Source organism: Onychostruthus taczanowskii, unplaced genomic scaffold, assembly GCF_017590055.1.
Source record: "Onychostruthus taczanowskii isolate IOZ18803 unplaced genomic scaffold, ASM1759005v1 scaffold2, whole genome shotgun sequence".
NCBI classification, from domain to species: Eukaryota; Metazoa; Chordata; class Aves; order Passeriformes; family Passeridae; genus Onychostruthus; species Onychostruthus taczanowskii.
Genome location: NW_024499239.1, coordinates 15,579,125 through 15,596,448, shown reverse-complemented (window position 1 = coordinate 15,596,448; position 17,324 = coordinate 15,579,125). Strand labels below are relative to the sequence as shown.

At 38.2% G+C, this 17,324-nt stretch overlaps 1 protein-coding gene across 2 annotated transcripts in view; it reads left to right on the top strand.

Moving 5' to 3' along the window:
- Positions 1 to 227: 227 nt before the first annotated feature.
- Positions 228 to 17,324, top strand: part of CC2D2A (coiled-coil and C2 domain containing 2A) — a 52,939-nt gene continuing 35,842 nt past the window's right edge. The window contains exons 1-10 of one of the 2 annotated variants that reach the window (XM_041403056.1): positions 228 to 386; positions 5,751 to 5,839; positions 6,332 to 6,433; positions 8,258 to 8,359; positions 9,191 to 9,367; positions 9,536 to 9,686; positions 10,849 to 10,985; positions 12,247 to 12,378; positions 13,845 to 14,054; positions 16,135 to 16,235. In XM_041403056.1, the coding sequence (XP_041258990.1) occupies positions 347 to 386; positions 5,751 to 5,839; positions 6,332 to 6,433; positions 8,258 to 8,359; positions 9,191 to 9,367; positions 9,536 to 9,686; positions 10,849 to 10,985; positions 12,247 to 12,378; positions 13,845 to 14,054; positions 16,135 to 16,235 (1,241 nt within the window). In that variant the 5' untranslated portion in view covers positions 228 to 346. Of the gene's footprint in view, positions 387 to 5,750; positions 5,840 to 5,872; positions 5,980 to 6,331; positions 6,434 to 8,257; positions 8,360 to 9,190; positions 9,368 to 9,535; positions 9,687 to 10,848; positions 10,986 to 12,246; positions 12,379 to 13,844; positions 14,055 to 16,134; positions 16,236 to 17,324 lie in introns of those variants that run through there. The other variant, XM_041403057.1, reaches the window with a different exon arrangement.

The window sequence follows — 17,324 nt, the reverse complement described above, 5'->3', positions numbered from 1 at the left end:
GAGGGGAAAAGAAAGCCCAAACCCCTACGGTATGAGGAGATTACTGTAGAAATAAGGCAGATGTCTATATTTGTATATATAAAATATATCGGTGTGCAGCCGCGTGTCCGTCCGTCTGTCCCTCAGTCTGCCCGTCCCGGCCGGGTCCCTGACGCGCGCTCCCGGCCCCGCGCACGCGCAGCCCCGCGCAGGCGCGCTCGCTCTGCCCCGCTCCGGGCCGGGTCCCGCTCCCGGCCGTGTCCGCTCCGGGCCGGGCCGCGCTGCCGCCGCCATCGCCTTTCCCTCCCCGCTGCCGCCGCCGGAGGCTGCGGGTCCCGGCGGGCCGCGGGCGGAGCGCAGCAGCACCATGGCAGCAGGGCCCAGCGGCGCCCCCGAGACAGTGCGCGGTGAGTGACTCCCAGCGGCGGGGCGCGGCTCCGCCGGGCTCCGGCTGCCGGCCCCTCGGTGTGGAGTCCCGGCGCTGCTCCTCGGGCCGCGGCTCCGCTCCGAGGTTCCCCGCCGCCACACACGGCAGCGCCGCTGCGGTCTGCTCCTCGCAGGGCTTCCTGCTGGCATCCGAGGGCTGGGCCGGGGTCTGTGCTTGTCACCACCGGGTCAGCTCGGGCTTCGAGCGGACGGGCAGCGCTGCACTCAAACGACGTGCTCCTGTCGCGTTCAAATATGGTTAGATTATAAAAAGCCTTTACGTTTTTAGATATATTTATGTAGACGTGCGGTGTTTATACAATTGAACATGAACTGGCCAGTCAGCCTTGTCTCCATCCCTGGGAAGGTGGTGGAGCTGATCATTCCAGAGGTCATCACCAAGCATGTAGAAGAGAAGGAGGTCATCTGGAGTAGTCAGCATGGCTCTGCAATGGGGAAATCAATGTGATAGCTGCCTATCATGGCATGGCAGGATGGATCAACGAGGGGAGAGCAATGGCTGTTGTCTGTCTTGACTTCACAAGGGTTTTGCACTGTCTCCCATGATATTCTTGCAGGTAAGCTCAGGAAATGCGGGTGAGGTGAATGGACAGTGAGGTGGATCAAGAGCTGGCTGAATGGCAGAGCTCAGAGGGTCGTGGCAGAGTAGGAGGCCTCTGGTCTGTGGCATTCCCTGGGAATCAATAGTGAGTCCAGGCTTACTCAGTTTGTTTATCAACGACCTGGACAATGGGACAGAATGTAGCCTCAGCAAGTTTTCTGGTGGTACAAACTGGGGGAGCGGCTGCTGCTCCTGAGAGTGTGCTGCCATTCAGTGGGACCTTGATAGGCTGGAGTTGGGCACAGGGAAACTTAGTGAGGTTCAACAAGGGCAAGTGTAGGGTCCTGCACCTGGGGACCCCAAGTACCAGCACAGGCTGGGGACTGACCTGCTGAAGAGCAGCTCTGCTGAAAAGGACCTCGGAGCCTTGGTGGATGACAAACTGTCCCTGAGTCAGCAGTGCCCTTGTGCCAGGAGGGCCAGTGGTATCCTAGGGTGCATCAGGAACAGTGTGGCCAGCAGGTCCAGGGGGTGATCTTCTCCCTCTACTCGGCCCTAGTGAGGCCACTTCTGGAGTGCCGTGTCCAGCTGTGGGCTCCTCTGTACTAAGAAAGACATGGAGCTACTGGAGAGGGTCCAGTGGAGGGCCATGAAGATGCTGAGGGGTCTGACCTATTTCTCTTACGAAAAGAGACTCTGGGAGATGTGCCTCTTTAGTGTGTAGAGGACCGAGAAGGGATCTCCTTAGTGCAGGTGCCAAGAGGATGGTGCCAGGCTTTTCAATGGTGCCTAGCAACAGGACACGGAGCCACGGTCATAAACTGAAAAGTTTCACTTCAACATGAGAAGGAATTTTTTTACATAGAGGGTGTGAGAGCACTGGAGAATGCGGCCTAGGGAGGTCGTGGAGTCTCCCATTCTGGAGATATTCAAAACCCACCAGGACACATTCCTGTGTAAGCTGCTCTAGGTGACTACCTTGCCATGGGGGTTGGACTGGATGATCTCCAGAGGTGCCTTCCAGTCCTAATGGTACTGTAAACCTCATAATTTGTGCTTGAAGTGTTTCTCATGGGTATAAAGATATATAGATTTATTGGCATGCTATTTTAATGTCACACATTAAATACTCCTACAACATAGGAGAGTGTCAGAGAGTGATGTGTGGTGGGAAACTGCTAGAACTGGATGTCTAATCTTTCTGCATGGGTTTATGGTTTACCTAAATAGGATGCATAGAAGATCTAATTAAGAGCAGAATATTAAAAAATCAGTAGAATGAAAATCTAGTGAAGTATAAACAAACTTGGTTTTTCATCAATGTCAAGTTTTACCAAAATACAATGTATGTACTGTCCTTAAACACATTTTAACAAAATATGGTACGGACAAATTTATAAAGACAGTTACAATTTAGGGATGTTTCCAGCTGTTCAGTGTCTGCCTGCATTTCTTTTGTAAGTTTTTTGAGTCTCACTGTACCAGCTTGTGCTAGGAGGTGCTATGCTGTTGACAGATAGAGTCCAAACAATTTTCAGAGTTGATTACATGGAGAAATTGAGGCACCCTCTATTGGTTATTTTCTTTTACAAAAGCTTATTTTCCAAGAATAAACAGAATAGCTCAGCAGTACTCTTCAGAAAAAATCTAGTTGCTAGTTTCCATATGTGATAAATGTTTTGTTTTCCTAAGTATTTTGCTCTGTTACTTCTGCTTCCAAAATACCTGTAATTTTGCAGACTACATATGATCAAGTGAAAAGTACAGCATGTGGTATTCTGGATAGGCTGTAGCATTGGTTTACTTAATTGCAGTATAATTTACCCATCTATTTGGTTGGGTTTTTTTGGAGTTGCATCTCACATTTTGAGAAAGACTACACCTTGAGCTGAAGCCTTCATGTATCTATTCAAAACTTATTTCAGTTCCCCTCACCTCTCGAGGATTCAGTTTTGCAGATTTATAAATAATTTAAATTTCCATGTTCTACATGTCATAGTTTTGAATATGTTGAAAACTGCTGTTAGCTATTGTGTTGCTCAGTTATCAAGTGAGAGTAGATTTGAGTTTCTCACTCCTTTGTTAGAGTGATGATCTGTGTATGAATTTCTGATTATCATTTTCTTGCCAAGCGATAGCTAACTATTTTAAAAAAATAATAATTTCCCCTTGCAGTTTTTCAGGTGTCGTTGAAAAGTTCTACATTGTTTGCTCCACTATCTGATTTTGCTTTTATTTTAATGCCTGTGATAATACATCACCTCTATTCTGAGGCCTTTTTAGTTTGTCATAGTTGTCACCATATTATGTTAAATTTGTGGTGTTAAAAGTATATACACCCCCACACTGCTTTTTTCAGGAAAAGAGAACTGTATTTTAAAACAAGTGGGAAGTAGATAATTTTTTCTGGAATCATCAGTTTGTCACATCCCTCAAATAGGTGGTTTATTTTCTTCTAGCATGGAATGATTATTGTGCTTGGCCCACTATGGCAAGCTTTTCTTGAAACATGTCCATCAGCTACTTCTTCACTTAATATTTAGCATAATCTCTGTACTACTCTTTCAAACATTCAGTCAGTCTATTGTTTTTTAATGCAATCTGTTTGCAGAAATTCAGTATTTTACTCTAATCCAATTATATGTGCTCTTAATGCCTTTATATCTTTCTTAAATTGAATGACATGGCTATATGTCAGTCCACTAGTTAGACTAGTAAATAAGAATTTCAGAAGAAGAATTGCTTTAAATAAAAAGCCTGTGTCTGGTAGTTACTGCCTTGTGAAGCCAGCACAACTGCAGAGTTGCTGTAAATTTTTCTTCATTGTTGGGTTTGTGTCTTACTATGCATTTATGCAGTTGTATCCATGAAAAATACAGCAGTTTTTCTAGGATCTGTGCTGGAAGTTGCCATCCCCTGTTTTCATTCAAGTAACTGATGCTTGGTCACAGCATTAACATCTGTCTTGTACCTGGTTTCTGCATCCTTTGAGGCACTCACAGAAGTTCTGAGTGCAGAGAGTCAGTGCAGAGAGCTTTGAAGCCACACTGAGATCCAATGGCTTTTGCCCCCTCTAAGTGCAGATGAAATCAAGGGAAAACACTAGATGGCATTTTCAGGTTCTCAGGTTTAATTTCAGTTTGGCTATCCAGCAAACTTGTTAGATCTGCCTGACATAAAATACAGAGCCACTGTAGGAGCCAAAACATGGTGTGGATTTTTTTCAACCTTCTAATGGTGATCCTGCAAAATAATGTGTTCATGGATATCAGTTTTACTTTCTTCACTTCAAAGATGTATTTTGAAGTTGAGCACAACTTATTTGGCTGTAGAGCCCGTTCACATAAGCAGAGCAAAAGTGTATGTCCAGAGAAATAAAGTAACTAAACCATTTTTTTAATGTGGTTAAAATTTTTAATGTGGTAATTTTTTTTGATGACAGTATCTCACAGTATTTGATGTAACGACCTAAGCCTTAAAATGGTTTTCATTATGTATAGAAAAGATAATGACCCTGTTGTCTCAAGGAACAGATGAATTGTAAAGAATTCTGCATACAGAGCATAAGTTCTGATGCTTCATGAGGTGCTTGAAGTAGCAGCAGATTTTTTCTGCCCTAATTTTGTATGTTTACACTGTTCATCTAGCTTGTCTGGAAATGTTTACAGACAATTGTAAAGGATTTCAGATCATCTGATCTGTTGCTTTCTAGTTTGCTTTTATCAGAATGGAATTGAAATGACACATTTGCTGCAATGAAATAGAATATGTTTTTGCATGCTAACTGAGCAGAATTAAATGGTAGAAAAAATTCACATGAGGAAAATCTAAAGGTAACTCTAGACCAGCTTCCTCCTTGAAATATTATTTTCTAAGTCTTGATACCTGGGTTTGGTGGAGATTTTAGGTTGATTGAGTTTTTTTGAGGGTTGAGGTTTATCTGTTTGTTTGTTTTTGTTTTTTAACTTAAAAGCTTGCGCTGGTGAAGATTCCATAACTGTTTAAGGGACTTAGTTCCAGTGCTAGAATAAAAAGTTGTATTTTTTTCCAGTGTCTTCCCACCTTTCATACTGAAATTAAAGTTCATCATTTCCATCTCCAGCAGACAGAGGCTTTTTTGTGTGTGCTGCAATCTTGCATGAGCCTGAAGTTTCAGAAATTGCTGAAGTTTTTTCTCAATTCTGAAAACTTGTCAAAGGCTGTCTTTGAGAAAATGTGACTTCCTGAGAATTCTTGCTTGTGTTTTCTGTACACAGATAAACACTATTGCACCATTCAAATGATTAATAAATCTTTTAAAGGTGTTAGATTGAGGCAGATGCTGAAAATTTCTGCAAAAAAGGGGGTTAGCACTTTGTTCATTCTTTTGAAAATTTCCAAATGCAATGAAATTTTCTTTTCTACAAATACAGGCAGAAAATTGTATAATTTGGAAATACTAGAATTCTCCCAAATCTCCTGGTGATTCTGAGTAGAATCAATGGTGGTGAGGTTTATCTTAATGTATTTTTCTTTTCTAAATGTTGGTGGACTAAAAGTTGCTTAAGCATTTCTTACAGTGGTTCATGGTATATAATGAAAGATAGATCTGTTGTAGTTTCAAGGCCTTTAAATTATCCTTTGTAAGGACTGGATTCCAAAAAAATGTTTCATTCATTCATATTTTCTCATCCAAATTCTTTCTGTTGGAATGTGGGACTCTGGTATAAATGGTTTTATTTTCCATAAATTTCTTTCAGAAAATACTTAATTTAAACACCTTACCATTTTTTCTCTGTTTCAGAGTTGCCACCTGTTCCTTCTACATCAAGAGCAAGCTTTGCAGAGCTTTCTGTTAGACAGCGAATGAGAGAGAAACTAAAAGCAGCAAGGGTGAGAATCCTTCAGAAGTCCTGTTTGGTTGACCTCAGTCTTATCAGGAACACCCACTTCATTTTACTTGCCTTATGCTATGTGGATTTGAGTTGGGATATTTGCTTTTTTATTTCTGAAGCTGAAAGAGTACTCAGTTGGTCAGTACAGTTACATTCTGTATTGCTGTTTTCTTTTCTAAAGTCTGTATTTAATTTGTTGATAGTAACATAAAAGGCATCATTGTTTTGTAATTCAGATGATACAATAATTACAAGTTCCTTCTGTGTTCTTTGTCAAAAATCTTATTACACTATTTTGAAGCAGTGTGTTTGCTGTACAATTTAATAAGGTGCATTAATATATGGATCTGGAAAACCACTTAAGCTGATTTTATAATTAGAGATTCTGTCCCTAACACAAATACAGGTGTTGAGTTCCTGGGAATCATTGTAGCTTTGATCTATTTCTGTTTCTATTACAGCTAAACATTTTTTTTGTTTGTTTGCTTAGACAAAAGCTGAAATTACTTTATCACAAGAAGACCCCAGTCCACAACCAAGGCGCTTAAAAGGCATCAGAGAAAAAAAAACAGGAGTTGGACTGGATAAAACGGTAAAAATGTGCATTCTGTCTTGCTATTCTTATCAAAAGAAAGTGAGTGTGAAACATGAAAAAAATCAAACTCTGCACACTCTTGAAGATCAATTTCATTTAACAAAATTATGCTGCTGTTTGAATTAGTAAGCAGAAAGGAACCATTCTGATTATTGTTTTTATTGTATGTATTTAACAGTAATAAATTGCTTATATTGTAGTATGGACATCATGGGAAGATTCTGTCATTTAGAGGTTCATGACTTCTGTTGCTTAAGATGCCTTGAAGTATTTAAAATTTACTATAACAGGAGCTTTATATAAATAAAGCTCCACTGTAATAGAGCTTTCTATAAATTTGAACAGTGCAATTGCTAAATGCTGGATATTAACTTTGTCATTGTATTTTATTGTATTTTCTTGTTACCATTTTATATTGAGGTTTTTTTGTATAAGCATTTTTTTTGTTAGAAAATAAATTTTGTATTAAAAAAAAACCAACAAAGGCTCTGCCTGTGCAGAACTAGCACTCATATTCTTCAGAATTCACAGAAAGATTGTGTGCCTGTAGAAAATTGTTCCAAAGAGTGTTTTATTCCCAGGAAATAACAGCATATAGCAGTAACGCCTTTAAATGGAATTCCAAACAATATGATTTAGCCTGGCTAAATCACTTGTCTAGGGGAGAATTGCCATTTCATGTACGTTGTGGGAAGATTCTTGGCAATGTTATCTTATAATAAGTAATTATTACAGCTTTCAGTTAAGTAGTGCTGTTTTAAAATATTTGTATTAGGAAAATGCAGAAGTGATATCCTTATTAGAGTTGTTTATTAATTTTATGTCAAGTATATCTGAAACCTTCTACCTGTTGGTTTTGTTTCTTGTACTTATTTATGCACAAGGTATTGTTTTGTTGTTAAACAAGTGGCCATCAGATTGACAGTGTCTGAGATTTTCTTTTTGATATTATTATTTTGAAATGTAGGTGTAATAGAAGTAAACTTAAGAATTGTCTTCCTTTAATGTAACAATTCCAGCCACAAAGAGGAAGAACAGATAGAATGGAAGAACAGATAGAGTGGTAGGCGTGTTTTTGTTGATTAAGCCTGATGAAAATCACTTTGAAACACTTAAATGAACTTGCTGAAGCAACCTCAGAACCAGTGACCTTTCCAGTGATCTTCGTGTAGGACAGATAAGCCTTCAGAGGACTGGGGGTGGATAAACATAATACCTCTTTTCTTGAAAAGGCAGGGGTGTCAGCCGTGGAGTTAGAGAGTAGCCTAGCAATAATTGTTTGAAAGAATAAAATAAATAATCAAGTGTGTATTTCAGCACCCAGGCAATGAACACCACCTTTTTTAAACAATACCAGAGAGGTTTTTCCTGAGTGCAGCAGGGGTTGTCTGAGAAGAGCCCTGACTCCCTTGCCTGGGCTGCAGTCCCTGCCAGCGGCTCCCCTGGCACTGCTGCCCTGCTGGGGCTGTCTGCCCGAGGGCAGGGCTTCCATTGCTGCCTCCTTGCTCTCCCTTTGGACATCAGCCTGTGCTTGTGTTCAGGAGTGCAGAAGCAATGATCCCATCAGCAGTGAGGACAGCTACTGTCATTCATGCAGTGAACCATTTCTTCATACTTTGCAGTCTATTTCTTGACCCAAAGGAATTAAGTAAGATGTACCCTTGTAAAATAAATATGCAAATTTGTTACCACAGTGGTGGTGGTTTTTTGGTTGTTTTTTTTTTCTGTAAAAATGCAGTATCTAATAGCTGTAGTGAATTTTTTGTATTTTTTTATGATTCACTAAATGTATGCTAAAACTTATGTATATGTTTCATGCAGTCTGATGATGACAAATTCAGGGAGATGCCAGAGGGCGAATCACATTTACCATCAAAAGTAAAGTTTCGTGATTCTGTAAAAAAGCTTAAGCAAAAGTCAACAGTAAGTACCAATTCCTCCATTTCAATAATGAATATTAATTTAATTTAACATTTATATGGCTTCATGATTCTTCATGTTTGAAGAATGAAACGGAATTCAGTGTTAAGCGGTGGAGAGGTTTTTATTTAATTTAAAAATTCACAAGCAGTATATGTCAATAATTGATGGATATAAAAGGAACCTTCATCAAATGTAAGAGTGCTTTTGAGTAGTTTGATTAAAAAACCCAAAAAGCTCTTGTAGATCCATCTGGACACTACTGGAGTTTGCAGGAAAAATGTGTCTTCTGTTTAAATCCTTTTTACTGAATGCCACCAGTTGGCAATTAAAGCATTTTACCAACTAGTATATTGATATTTATTAGCCACAAAGTCCTAATGTTAATTCTTTTCTTAGAGGATTTGTTCTAAAGCTAAAGAGTCTTGGATCCTTCAAAGGCAAAAGGCCATTGGAAACTTCTCTTCATATAATTTACCTGGGTACCTGCAGTATGGCCAGAACTTAAACTTTGGTGTTCTGATTCACAAATGGTTTATATTTAAAACAATAAGAATGTTAAAATTACACCAGGTAACTTTTTTAAACAAAACTTAGCAAGAAATATTGAATGTAGAATATAGAAATAGAGAAAGTTTTGTGAATTATTTACAAATTTCAGTTAACTTCAGCATTTGAGTGAGTTCTGTTTGAGATAAAATAATAATTATCTTGTTACAAATGTTTATACATGCTGCTATTTCATATTATTAATGGGAACATTTACTCAATTTATTTTTGCTCTAATTTTCTTAAAAATACCATCATACAGTATCTTTGTCTTCCTTTTTTTAGTTCCAGAATGATTTTCCTTCTGAGGAAGAAGCATATAATTTCTTTACCTTCAATTTTGATGCTGTACCAGAGAAAATGAAAGCTGGAGCCAGGAAAAAGAATGGATTAAGTGAAGAAGAAGAGGTGGAGGAGGAATGTGTCGAAACTCATGAAGATGAACAAGAGGAGGATGAAATGGTAAGAACTATAGGATAAACATTAATATTTTTTATTCAGACTTCTGTTAATTTTAGTCTATATAAAACAGCATCTTTGCTTTCCTTAAAAATTTTCAAAGTGTATTTTCTCAAGAAACTTTCTTAAGAAATAGACAAACTAACAGAGATGTTTGCTCTTAAACTATAGGATGATGACGTACGCCTAGTGAAAGATGATGATTTATTCATAGGGCAGACAGATGAAGACCTTGTGGTAGTGAAACCTGTTGATTGTGAAAGCTACACTGAGCAACTGAAAAGGGAAAAAGAATTTCTCTTCATTCCCAGCATGTTAGCAGGTATGAAGATTGTGCTTATCCATCTAGCTCCTGGATTTTTGCATAGCATGGCACCCTCTGATCTGCTGGGTAAATCTGGTATTGACTATCTCTGGCAGCAGAGAGAGATGTTTAATTGCAGCTCTCTGACACTGCTCATACAGTCAAGTCTGAAAAGGGCTGACAGATGGATTAGCTGGAGGCATGCACACCTCAGCAGGTCATCACCTGCTGCACTGGCAAGTGTACTCAGGGCACCTCAGCTGGTTGGGAGTAATTTCCTCATTGCTGTCTGTAGGAAGTGCAAGGTGCTAGACCCTCTTCTGCTGTTATTTAATGTATACAGCATAGATCATATCTTTGACTTTTTTTGCTTTATTCCCACAGAACTTCAAAGTCCTAAAAAATTGCTTTATAGTATCACTTGCTATTTGATATTTGAACTGGAAGAAGTAGAAACAAGTCCCCCAGTATATACTGGAATGGTACCAGTACAGCTTGCAGTGCAATGTCATAATATTTGACATTGTGTGCCTCTGTTTTTTCATGTCTTGTAATTTAGTTCTGACTACTTCTTGTCTGATCCACTGTGTTCTGATTTAAGGGAAAAGTGTTGTTGTAATCCTCAGTACAATCCTTCCCTGTTTTGAGATTGCTTCTTGAAAAGTACTGAATCCATACATGCAACGAAACAGCCTTGCAGGCAGGTCTTCAGAATGAATTGCACCTGCTGTCATTTGGCTAACATAACTCTTTTATGCATGTTTTATATTTTGTATGAGACTAGCTTAAGCAAAGCATTTATTAACTGATTAGTCTAAAAGTTTCATTTTTCGTTGGAAAGGCTTAGAAGTGCTTCTCTGGTCAGTTGCTGCTCAAGGTTTTTTCCACTATTCTGCAAGCAACCATTAACACTAAACTCCACTAAGTAACTTGAAGTACTTTTTGTAAGGAAATTTTTAGTTATTGGTTTATTAGAATTGTGACATTTGATGGTACTAATATGGGAGATCTGTCTTGATTAAGATAAGGACCTGTTTCAAGTCTATATTTCTTCTTTTCTTATTAGTAAAATACTTCTGACAGCATACTTAATATACAGTGCTGATCATTTTAAGAATTAACAAACTAAAACTACAGTTACAAGATATTTAACATGGTTTTCTTCTTAATATCTCATTAGTGCCTGCTTCTGAGAAGATGCCTAGAAATATGCAACCCAGGTACCTTGAGGATGAAGGTCTTTACACTGGAGAAAGGCCCATTGTATCACAGTCTAATCAAAATATTTTAGAAAACAGAATACTCAGACAGGACCAAGTAAGTCACTGCTACCTTTTTAGATGTAACTTTTATCAGTATTTTATTTATCAGTATCTTATTTTTGTTATAGTTAAGTAAGTAGATGGTCATGCTAATATGGGGCTTTCATCTTCAAAATGTTTAGCAGCGTCAGATGTTGGGAAATACATATTTTTTGTAGGAGCCTGTTTTTAGTGTAACCCCACTGTCAGAACATCAGACTGGGTCTTACAAAACTGTTGTCTTTTCTTGGCTCTGTAGCCTGCTGGGGAACAGATCACTGATCAGACTGTAAGGCTGATTAAGTATTGGTATGGATTATCAGAGAGGTTTTAGAATCCTTTCAGATTTTTAAGTATTTTTTGAAGACTTGGGATAGACTTGGGAAAGTAGCTTGGATATATTTTTTCCTCCTATATTATCATCCTATACATGGTAAGGTGTGTTTTCAGTATAGACTTTAACTCCTGAGCAGTAGCTGCCCTTTATATTTTTTTTGTGATTCTGTGTTTTCTTCATGTGCTTTTGCTAATCAGATTGGGAACATTTGGATCTAAAATTTTTGAATGGGCAGTTGGAACCCAGTTAGTTTTCTGCTTGACTTCATGGTGTTACTACATCAACATTTGGCTCAATGGTCTGGTATTGAAAATAATAATGAATATAAAAATACAAGGTATCTGAAACAGGAATGGAACTAACAGGGTAGGGCAGCATCCTTGGACCAGCTGCATTGGTTTAAGCTGTATTTGAATCCAGGTAAAGAGAGGAGAGGGATGAATGAGGACAATGGTGAACATGTGAAGCCATGGATAGCAAATGGTGTGTAAAATAGTTACCTGGTCTGCTTTCATAGATGTTGTTTAAGTAGCTCAGGTTTTGGACTAAAAGATTGGAGAGGTGCTTTGACAAATGTCTGAGCTGCCATTTAGCTCTTGTATAAAACAAGACTTAAAATTCTTTCTATTTTAGTGATTTAAGAAAATAACATTTAAATAAGTGACATGTTGATTTTTTTTTCAAATCTATCATGCTGAATGTTGAAGGAAAAATAAATCAGTGTAATCAAAGTTTGAGCAACATCTTGGTCTTTTAATTTCAAAACTTACCTCTGGTATGTTTGAAGATTTCATTTTGATGTGTTAGGAAAGTTTTGGTTATTTCAGTCACAAACAATCCATAGTCACTTTTTATTCTGTATTTTTTGCAAGAATTATAATTTTTCAAGTAATTCCTTTATAAAGTAAGAAACAATACATAATTTTGTTTTCCTTTGTAGGGGAAAGAATGGTTTGGTGATGATGGCAAAATCTTAGCATTGCCTAATCCAATTAAACAGTTTTCTACTAGGCCTCCAATCTTCTCACTTGAAGAAGGCATTGCACCAGAACTTGAAACAGTATATAGAAAGGTAAGCATATTTCATATATGTGATTCCTGAGATTCAGTGTCCCAGTTCTTCTGCACCAGAAACCCTGGTGACCTGAAGGGTTTTCTGCTAAGAACCATGACTATTGACTGTTTTTTGTGATTTCATATCTGTTCTTTAAATCAGTTCTACTTTATTAAGTTTCATTAAAACCATTCAGCAATCTTGAAGCAAGCTTTATTGTTCTGCTTGTTAGAAGTCTATTACCCTTTGGAAAAGCTGACTTTTAAGACTTTTAAATAGAGTGCTCATTTGGGACACACAAGTGTTTCTGACTGTTGTTGTTGATACAGATTTAAATGTGGCCCTTCAGCTGATGTTGGTGATAAACATGCAACCCACAGGCTGCATCCAGTAGCACAGATCTGTGCAGGGTGCTTCTGCAGGCAGGAAGAATTAACTGTTTAGATAATATAAAGATAGGCCAAGAGAGCTCATGTTTCAGGAACACTGTTGACATGGACAGTGACATAGAAGTATCTAAGTCACTGGTAAAACACTGAGCTTAAGGGTCCTTCATGGGTAGAAAAATAGTTAAAGCATAAGGAATTCAAAGTTGTCATTTTTATGATACATGGTATCTTTTGATGAGAAACTGAATGTGGATCAGGTGGACTCAAGTGTGTTTCATGTCCATTTATATCAGTCCTATAAAAGAGCTAAATAAGTCCTATGCAGCGGCTAAATTTCTCTCCAAATCCCTCTTTTTCCTGTTCTTAGAAAGGGACTACAGCAAACACTACATAACTAACAATCTTTTACAGCACCATAATACCTCTGGAGAATGTCTTCTGAAGGATCCTAATAAGGGAGCAGGAGTACTCAGGCTGGAAGCAGTGTTAATTATCTTCTGATTTCAGTAACTTGAGGATGTAAGCCTTTTTGTCCAGTGGATTGAAGTAGTCTTTTTAAGCTCTGTTGCTGAAAGCTTTCCTTGCCTTCACTGGTCTGTTTCCCTGGTGTTTGAATGGGGAAGCAATATATAAAATATTAGGAAATACAATATATTTCCTAATCTACACAGTGTACAAGGAGAGCTCCGTGTGTTCCTAATCTACAAGGAGAACTGTTCTGTGAGAGCTGGACTCTATCCTAGAGCTCAATTCTAAGAGGAAGCAAAGCAGTACTAAACAAATGTGTCAAAAGAGAACTAGCGGGCTCTACTTTTTCTAATCCAGTGTCATTCTCTTCATTGCTCAGCAAAACCTTCAGTATGGGAAGATGACTTCTTATTTCAGCCTCACATGGGCTATAAAAATTCTGTTGTGTAGAATATCCATGGTCGTTTGGTACCACCCACTTGTCAATAAAGCAGGAGGTTAACACAGTTTAAGACTCAGCATTTAAATGTAGATAATGCTAAATGGGTCATTTTCTGACAAAGAAAATCCTTGAAAGATACTGTTGTAAGAATCTCTAAATCCATTTTATTCTTTTTTTACTTTCAGGCAACAAAAATGACATCTATCAATCAGTATTTTGTTGGACCTGGAGATTTTCAGGGACTGTTTCAATTGGATATTGATATTTCTGGGCTGATATTCACCCATCATCCCTGTTTTAGCCGTGAGCATGTGTTAGCAGCTAAACTGGCTCAGTTATATGATCAGTATTTAGCAAGAAAACAGAAGAATCTTACCAAACTTCTCACAGACAAGGTATTTTTGTTCTGTCTTCATACTTTGTTGAGACAATGACATGACAGTTTAAGGTAAAAACTGAACTTGTCAGAAGTTAAAAACCTAAATATTTGACTGAGTTGCTGTGTGTTCAGTGCAGAATTGCATTTTTAAGATAAAGAATTTCTTTGGTCTTTGAATTTGAATTAACTCTGAAGTAAAAGGAATACAATAACATTTGCATAGTATTCCTTAGAGTATCCAAAATGTTTCCCAGTGAGTGACAGATTAGACATTACCAGATTGTGTACAGCAGCTCTGACAGGGAGACAGCAAAAGACATTATTCAATGATGGAGGGAAGTTAGTGAAGTTTAGTTTCAGTTATCAAATCAAAGTAAAAGGAAGCAGTTTAATTTCACCAGATTGTACAAAAGTGGAACCCATTTCCAGGTGTGTATCTGTGGCAGATGCTGTGTTGTAAATGCATACTGCTGCCACATTTACTGCGGGACTCTTGCCACATGGCAAAACCCAAGGCTGGATGTAGACTCCTGTTGGTGACTCTGTTGCTGGCTTGCTGGGTGAGCTTGACAGGGCTGCTCATCCCCTGTGTACCACCACTCTTCCTCTCTCTGTACAATGAAAGCAATGGCAGTGGTCTTCTCTGGTGTAAGCATGCACATGAACGTTAGGCATTGTCAACACTATTCTGATGTCATCAAGGCACACAAGAACACTTGTCTGTCAAAAATTAGTTGGATTATTAAGTGCATATACATTCAGATTTCCATTGACTGAAGGTCATTATTTTATACATTAAAGAACTATTACAAGGGAAAAATAATCATTGACAAGCTCATTTTTAGATTAATGTAATGAGGGTCAGTGGTGTACAGATATTTCTGAATTTTTATATAAAGCATTAGATTATAGTTCTAATGATGGACAGACATTTCATATGGTGTCTCAAAATAATTCCTTGGTATACTTTGTTACTGTGTTAGTACTTTTGAAGGATTTGCCTTAGTGCTGTATGAAACAGAACATTTGGGTTACCCATGTCTTCATTTAGGAACCTATAAAGCCATAGAATCATTAAGGTTGGGAAAGATCTCTAATACCATCAAGTTCAGCCATTAACCCAGCACTGCCACATCCATCACTAGCCCCCAAGTGGCAGTCTGCACATCTTTTAAATACCTCCAGGGATGGTGGATGTCTCTGCACAGCCTGTTCCAGCTTGACAAAACTTTCAGTGAATAATTTTTTTTCCCCAAGATCCAATCTAACTTCCCTGGGATTTGAAGCCATTCCCTCTTGTCCTATCACTTGTTACTTGACAGAAGAGACCAACATCTGTCTACAGCCTCCTTTCAAGGATGGTTTAACCTGGAGATGCTCATGGGGGACCTTATTGCTCTCTACAACTGCCTGAAAGGAGGCTGTAGCCAGGTGGGGGTCAGTCTCGTATCCCAGGCGACCAGAAGCAAGTCAAGAGGATTGACTGGCCAGAAGCTGTGCCAGGGAAGGTTAAATTGTACATCAGGAAGAACTTATTCAGTGAAATTATTATTAGATACTAGAATGCACTAGCCAGGGAAGAAGTGGAGTCACCATCCCTGGAAGTGTTCAAGAAATGACTGGATATGGCACTTAGGGCTGTGATTTAGTTTATATCTGAGAGGTCTTTTCCAGCCTTAATGATTCTGTGATTCTATTCTATGATTCTGGGATTTTCTGATCCACTAAGGATTACCTTTAGTAGCCTTTCCTAATCCCAAGAAAGGCTTTTGTGAAAGTTGGGGGTTTTTGCTGGCTTGAGGTCTTTCTCCACTTAGAGCTTTGATTCCTGAGCTTTCAGAATGCTCCCCAGATCAGTCTTTCCCTTGATTAGATCTGCTGCAGTGATAAAAGTTAGTAAATCTCCCTCCTATATCCAGGGATCCTAATTAAAATGTCCTGCTGAGGAATCACCTCAAACATGGCAAAACCCTGTAAATGCAGAATCATGATAGTTCAGGGTTTTCTGTCATTAGTAATTAGCTCTTTCCTTTCAAAGTGCAGTACTCTGCATACCTTGTTAAGCCATCTGTTAATTGCTTTTTTCATTGTTCAAGCTGCATGCTTTGAGGAGTGCAGTGCACTCTAGTATGGAAGGTGGTGGTGATGGTGTTCCTGTGGCTCAACAAAGCATACCTGAATACAAAATGGAGATCAGGTGGGTATGAATTCATTAAATTGTTGGTTTTTAAAATTGTATTCCTTTTTTCTTTTACATGTTGGTACAGAATATGATTCATGTCAGACTTTTAAATTCTACTATAAACAGCTCTAGAAAAATTTTGAGGATTTAAGAGTTTTCACTGATAAGTTGCATAAAACATTATGAAGAAAATACAGTTTAGGCTGAAATTTTCATTCAAAAGTGGTCTAATTTGATTATGTTTATTAATTTCTTAGCAGCTATTTACTGGTATGTTTTGTATAATTAAATAAAATTTAAGTTTCAGTAGACTTCAGCTGGATGCACAAAGCTTTTACAATGCAATAAGGTAATTTTTTGAACAGACAAAAACCCTAGTTTTTTCCATCCTCTTCTTCATTACATGAATTTTCTTGATTTCCTTCCCATTCTAAGGTATTTTGGCCATGTTTTTGCCAATGGGTTAATACAAATAAAGTGGTAGAATTTTGTTTTACAAGATTACAGTTATTGTTCTTGGAGAAAAGCTGGGTAGTAAAAATATAGTACAGTTTTTGGCTTGGTAGTGACAGTTTGTATTATTTTTGGCAAATGGACAGTGATGGACTCTAAGTGTTAGCAGTATGATAAAAAAGAAGTTACTTTGGATATTCATGCTGAACAGCCTTTTAACTAGTAGATAACAAAAGTCTGAAAGTTTTTCACAATCTAAGAGTAGGCAGTAATGTATTCATTTAAAGAAACAGAACTATAAAGTGATGTAATGGGTCACATTACACATGCACAATATGAAGAAGAAAAATGTTTTTAATAACAATTCTACTTTCAGCCTTGAAATTTACATCTGCTAAACTTACACATCTAGACACTCCTCTCAGACAGAGCATAAAGTAGTCTATAATTTATTATTTTATACTAAAAGAAAAATAATTCCTTAAATTGAAAATGGAATAGGTTTTATCAGTATCTTATTAGCATATCTGCTAGAGGACAAGGAGCAGGAGGTGTGCAGTTACCATACTGTACCTTGGAGACAGGAGCTCTCACTAGGGAAAGCATGGGAATGGTGATGGGAAGATTCACTGTGGGAATGAGATTCTTGGG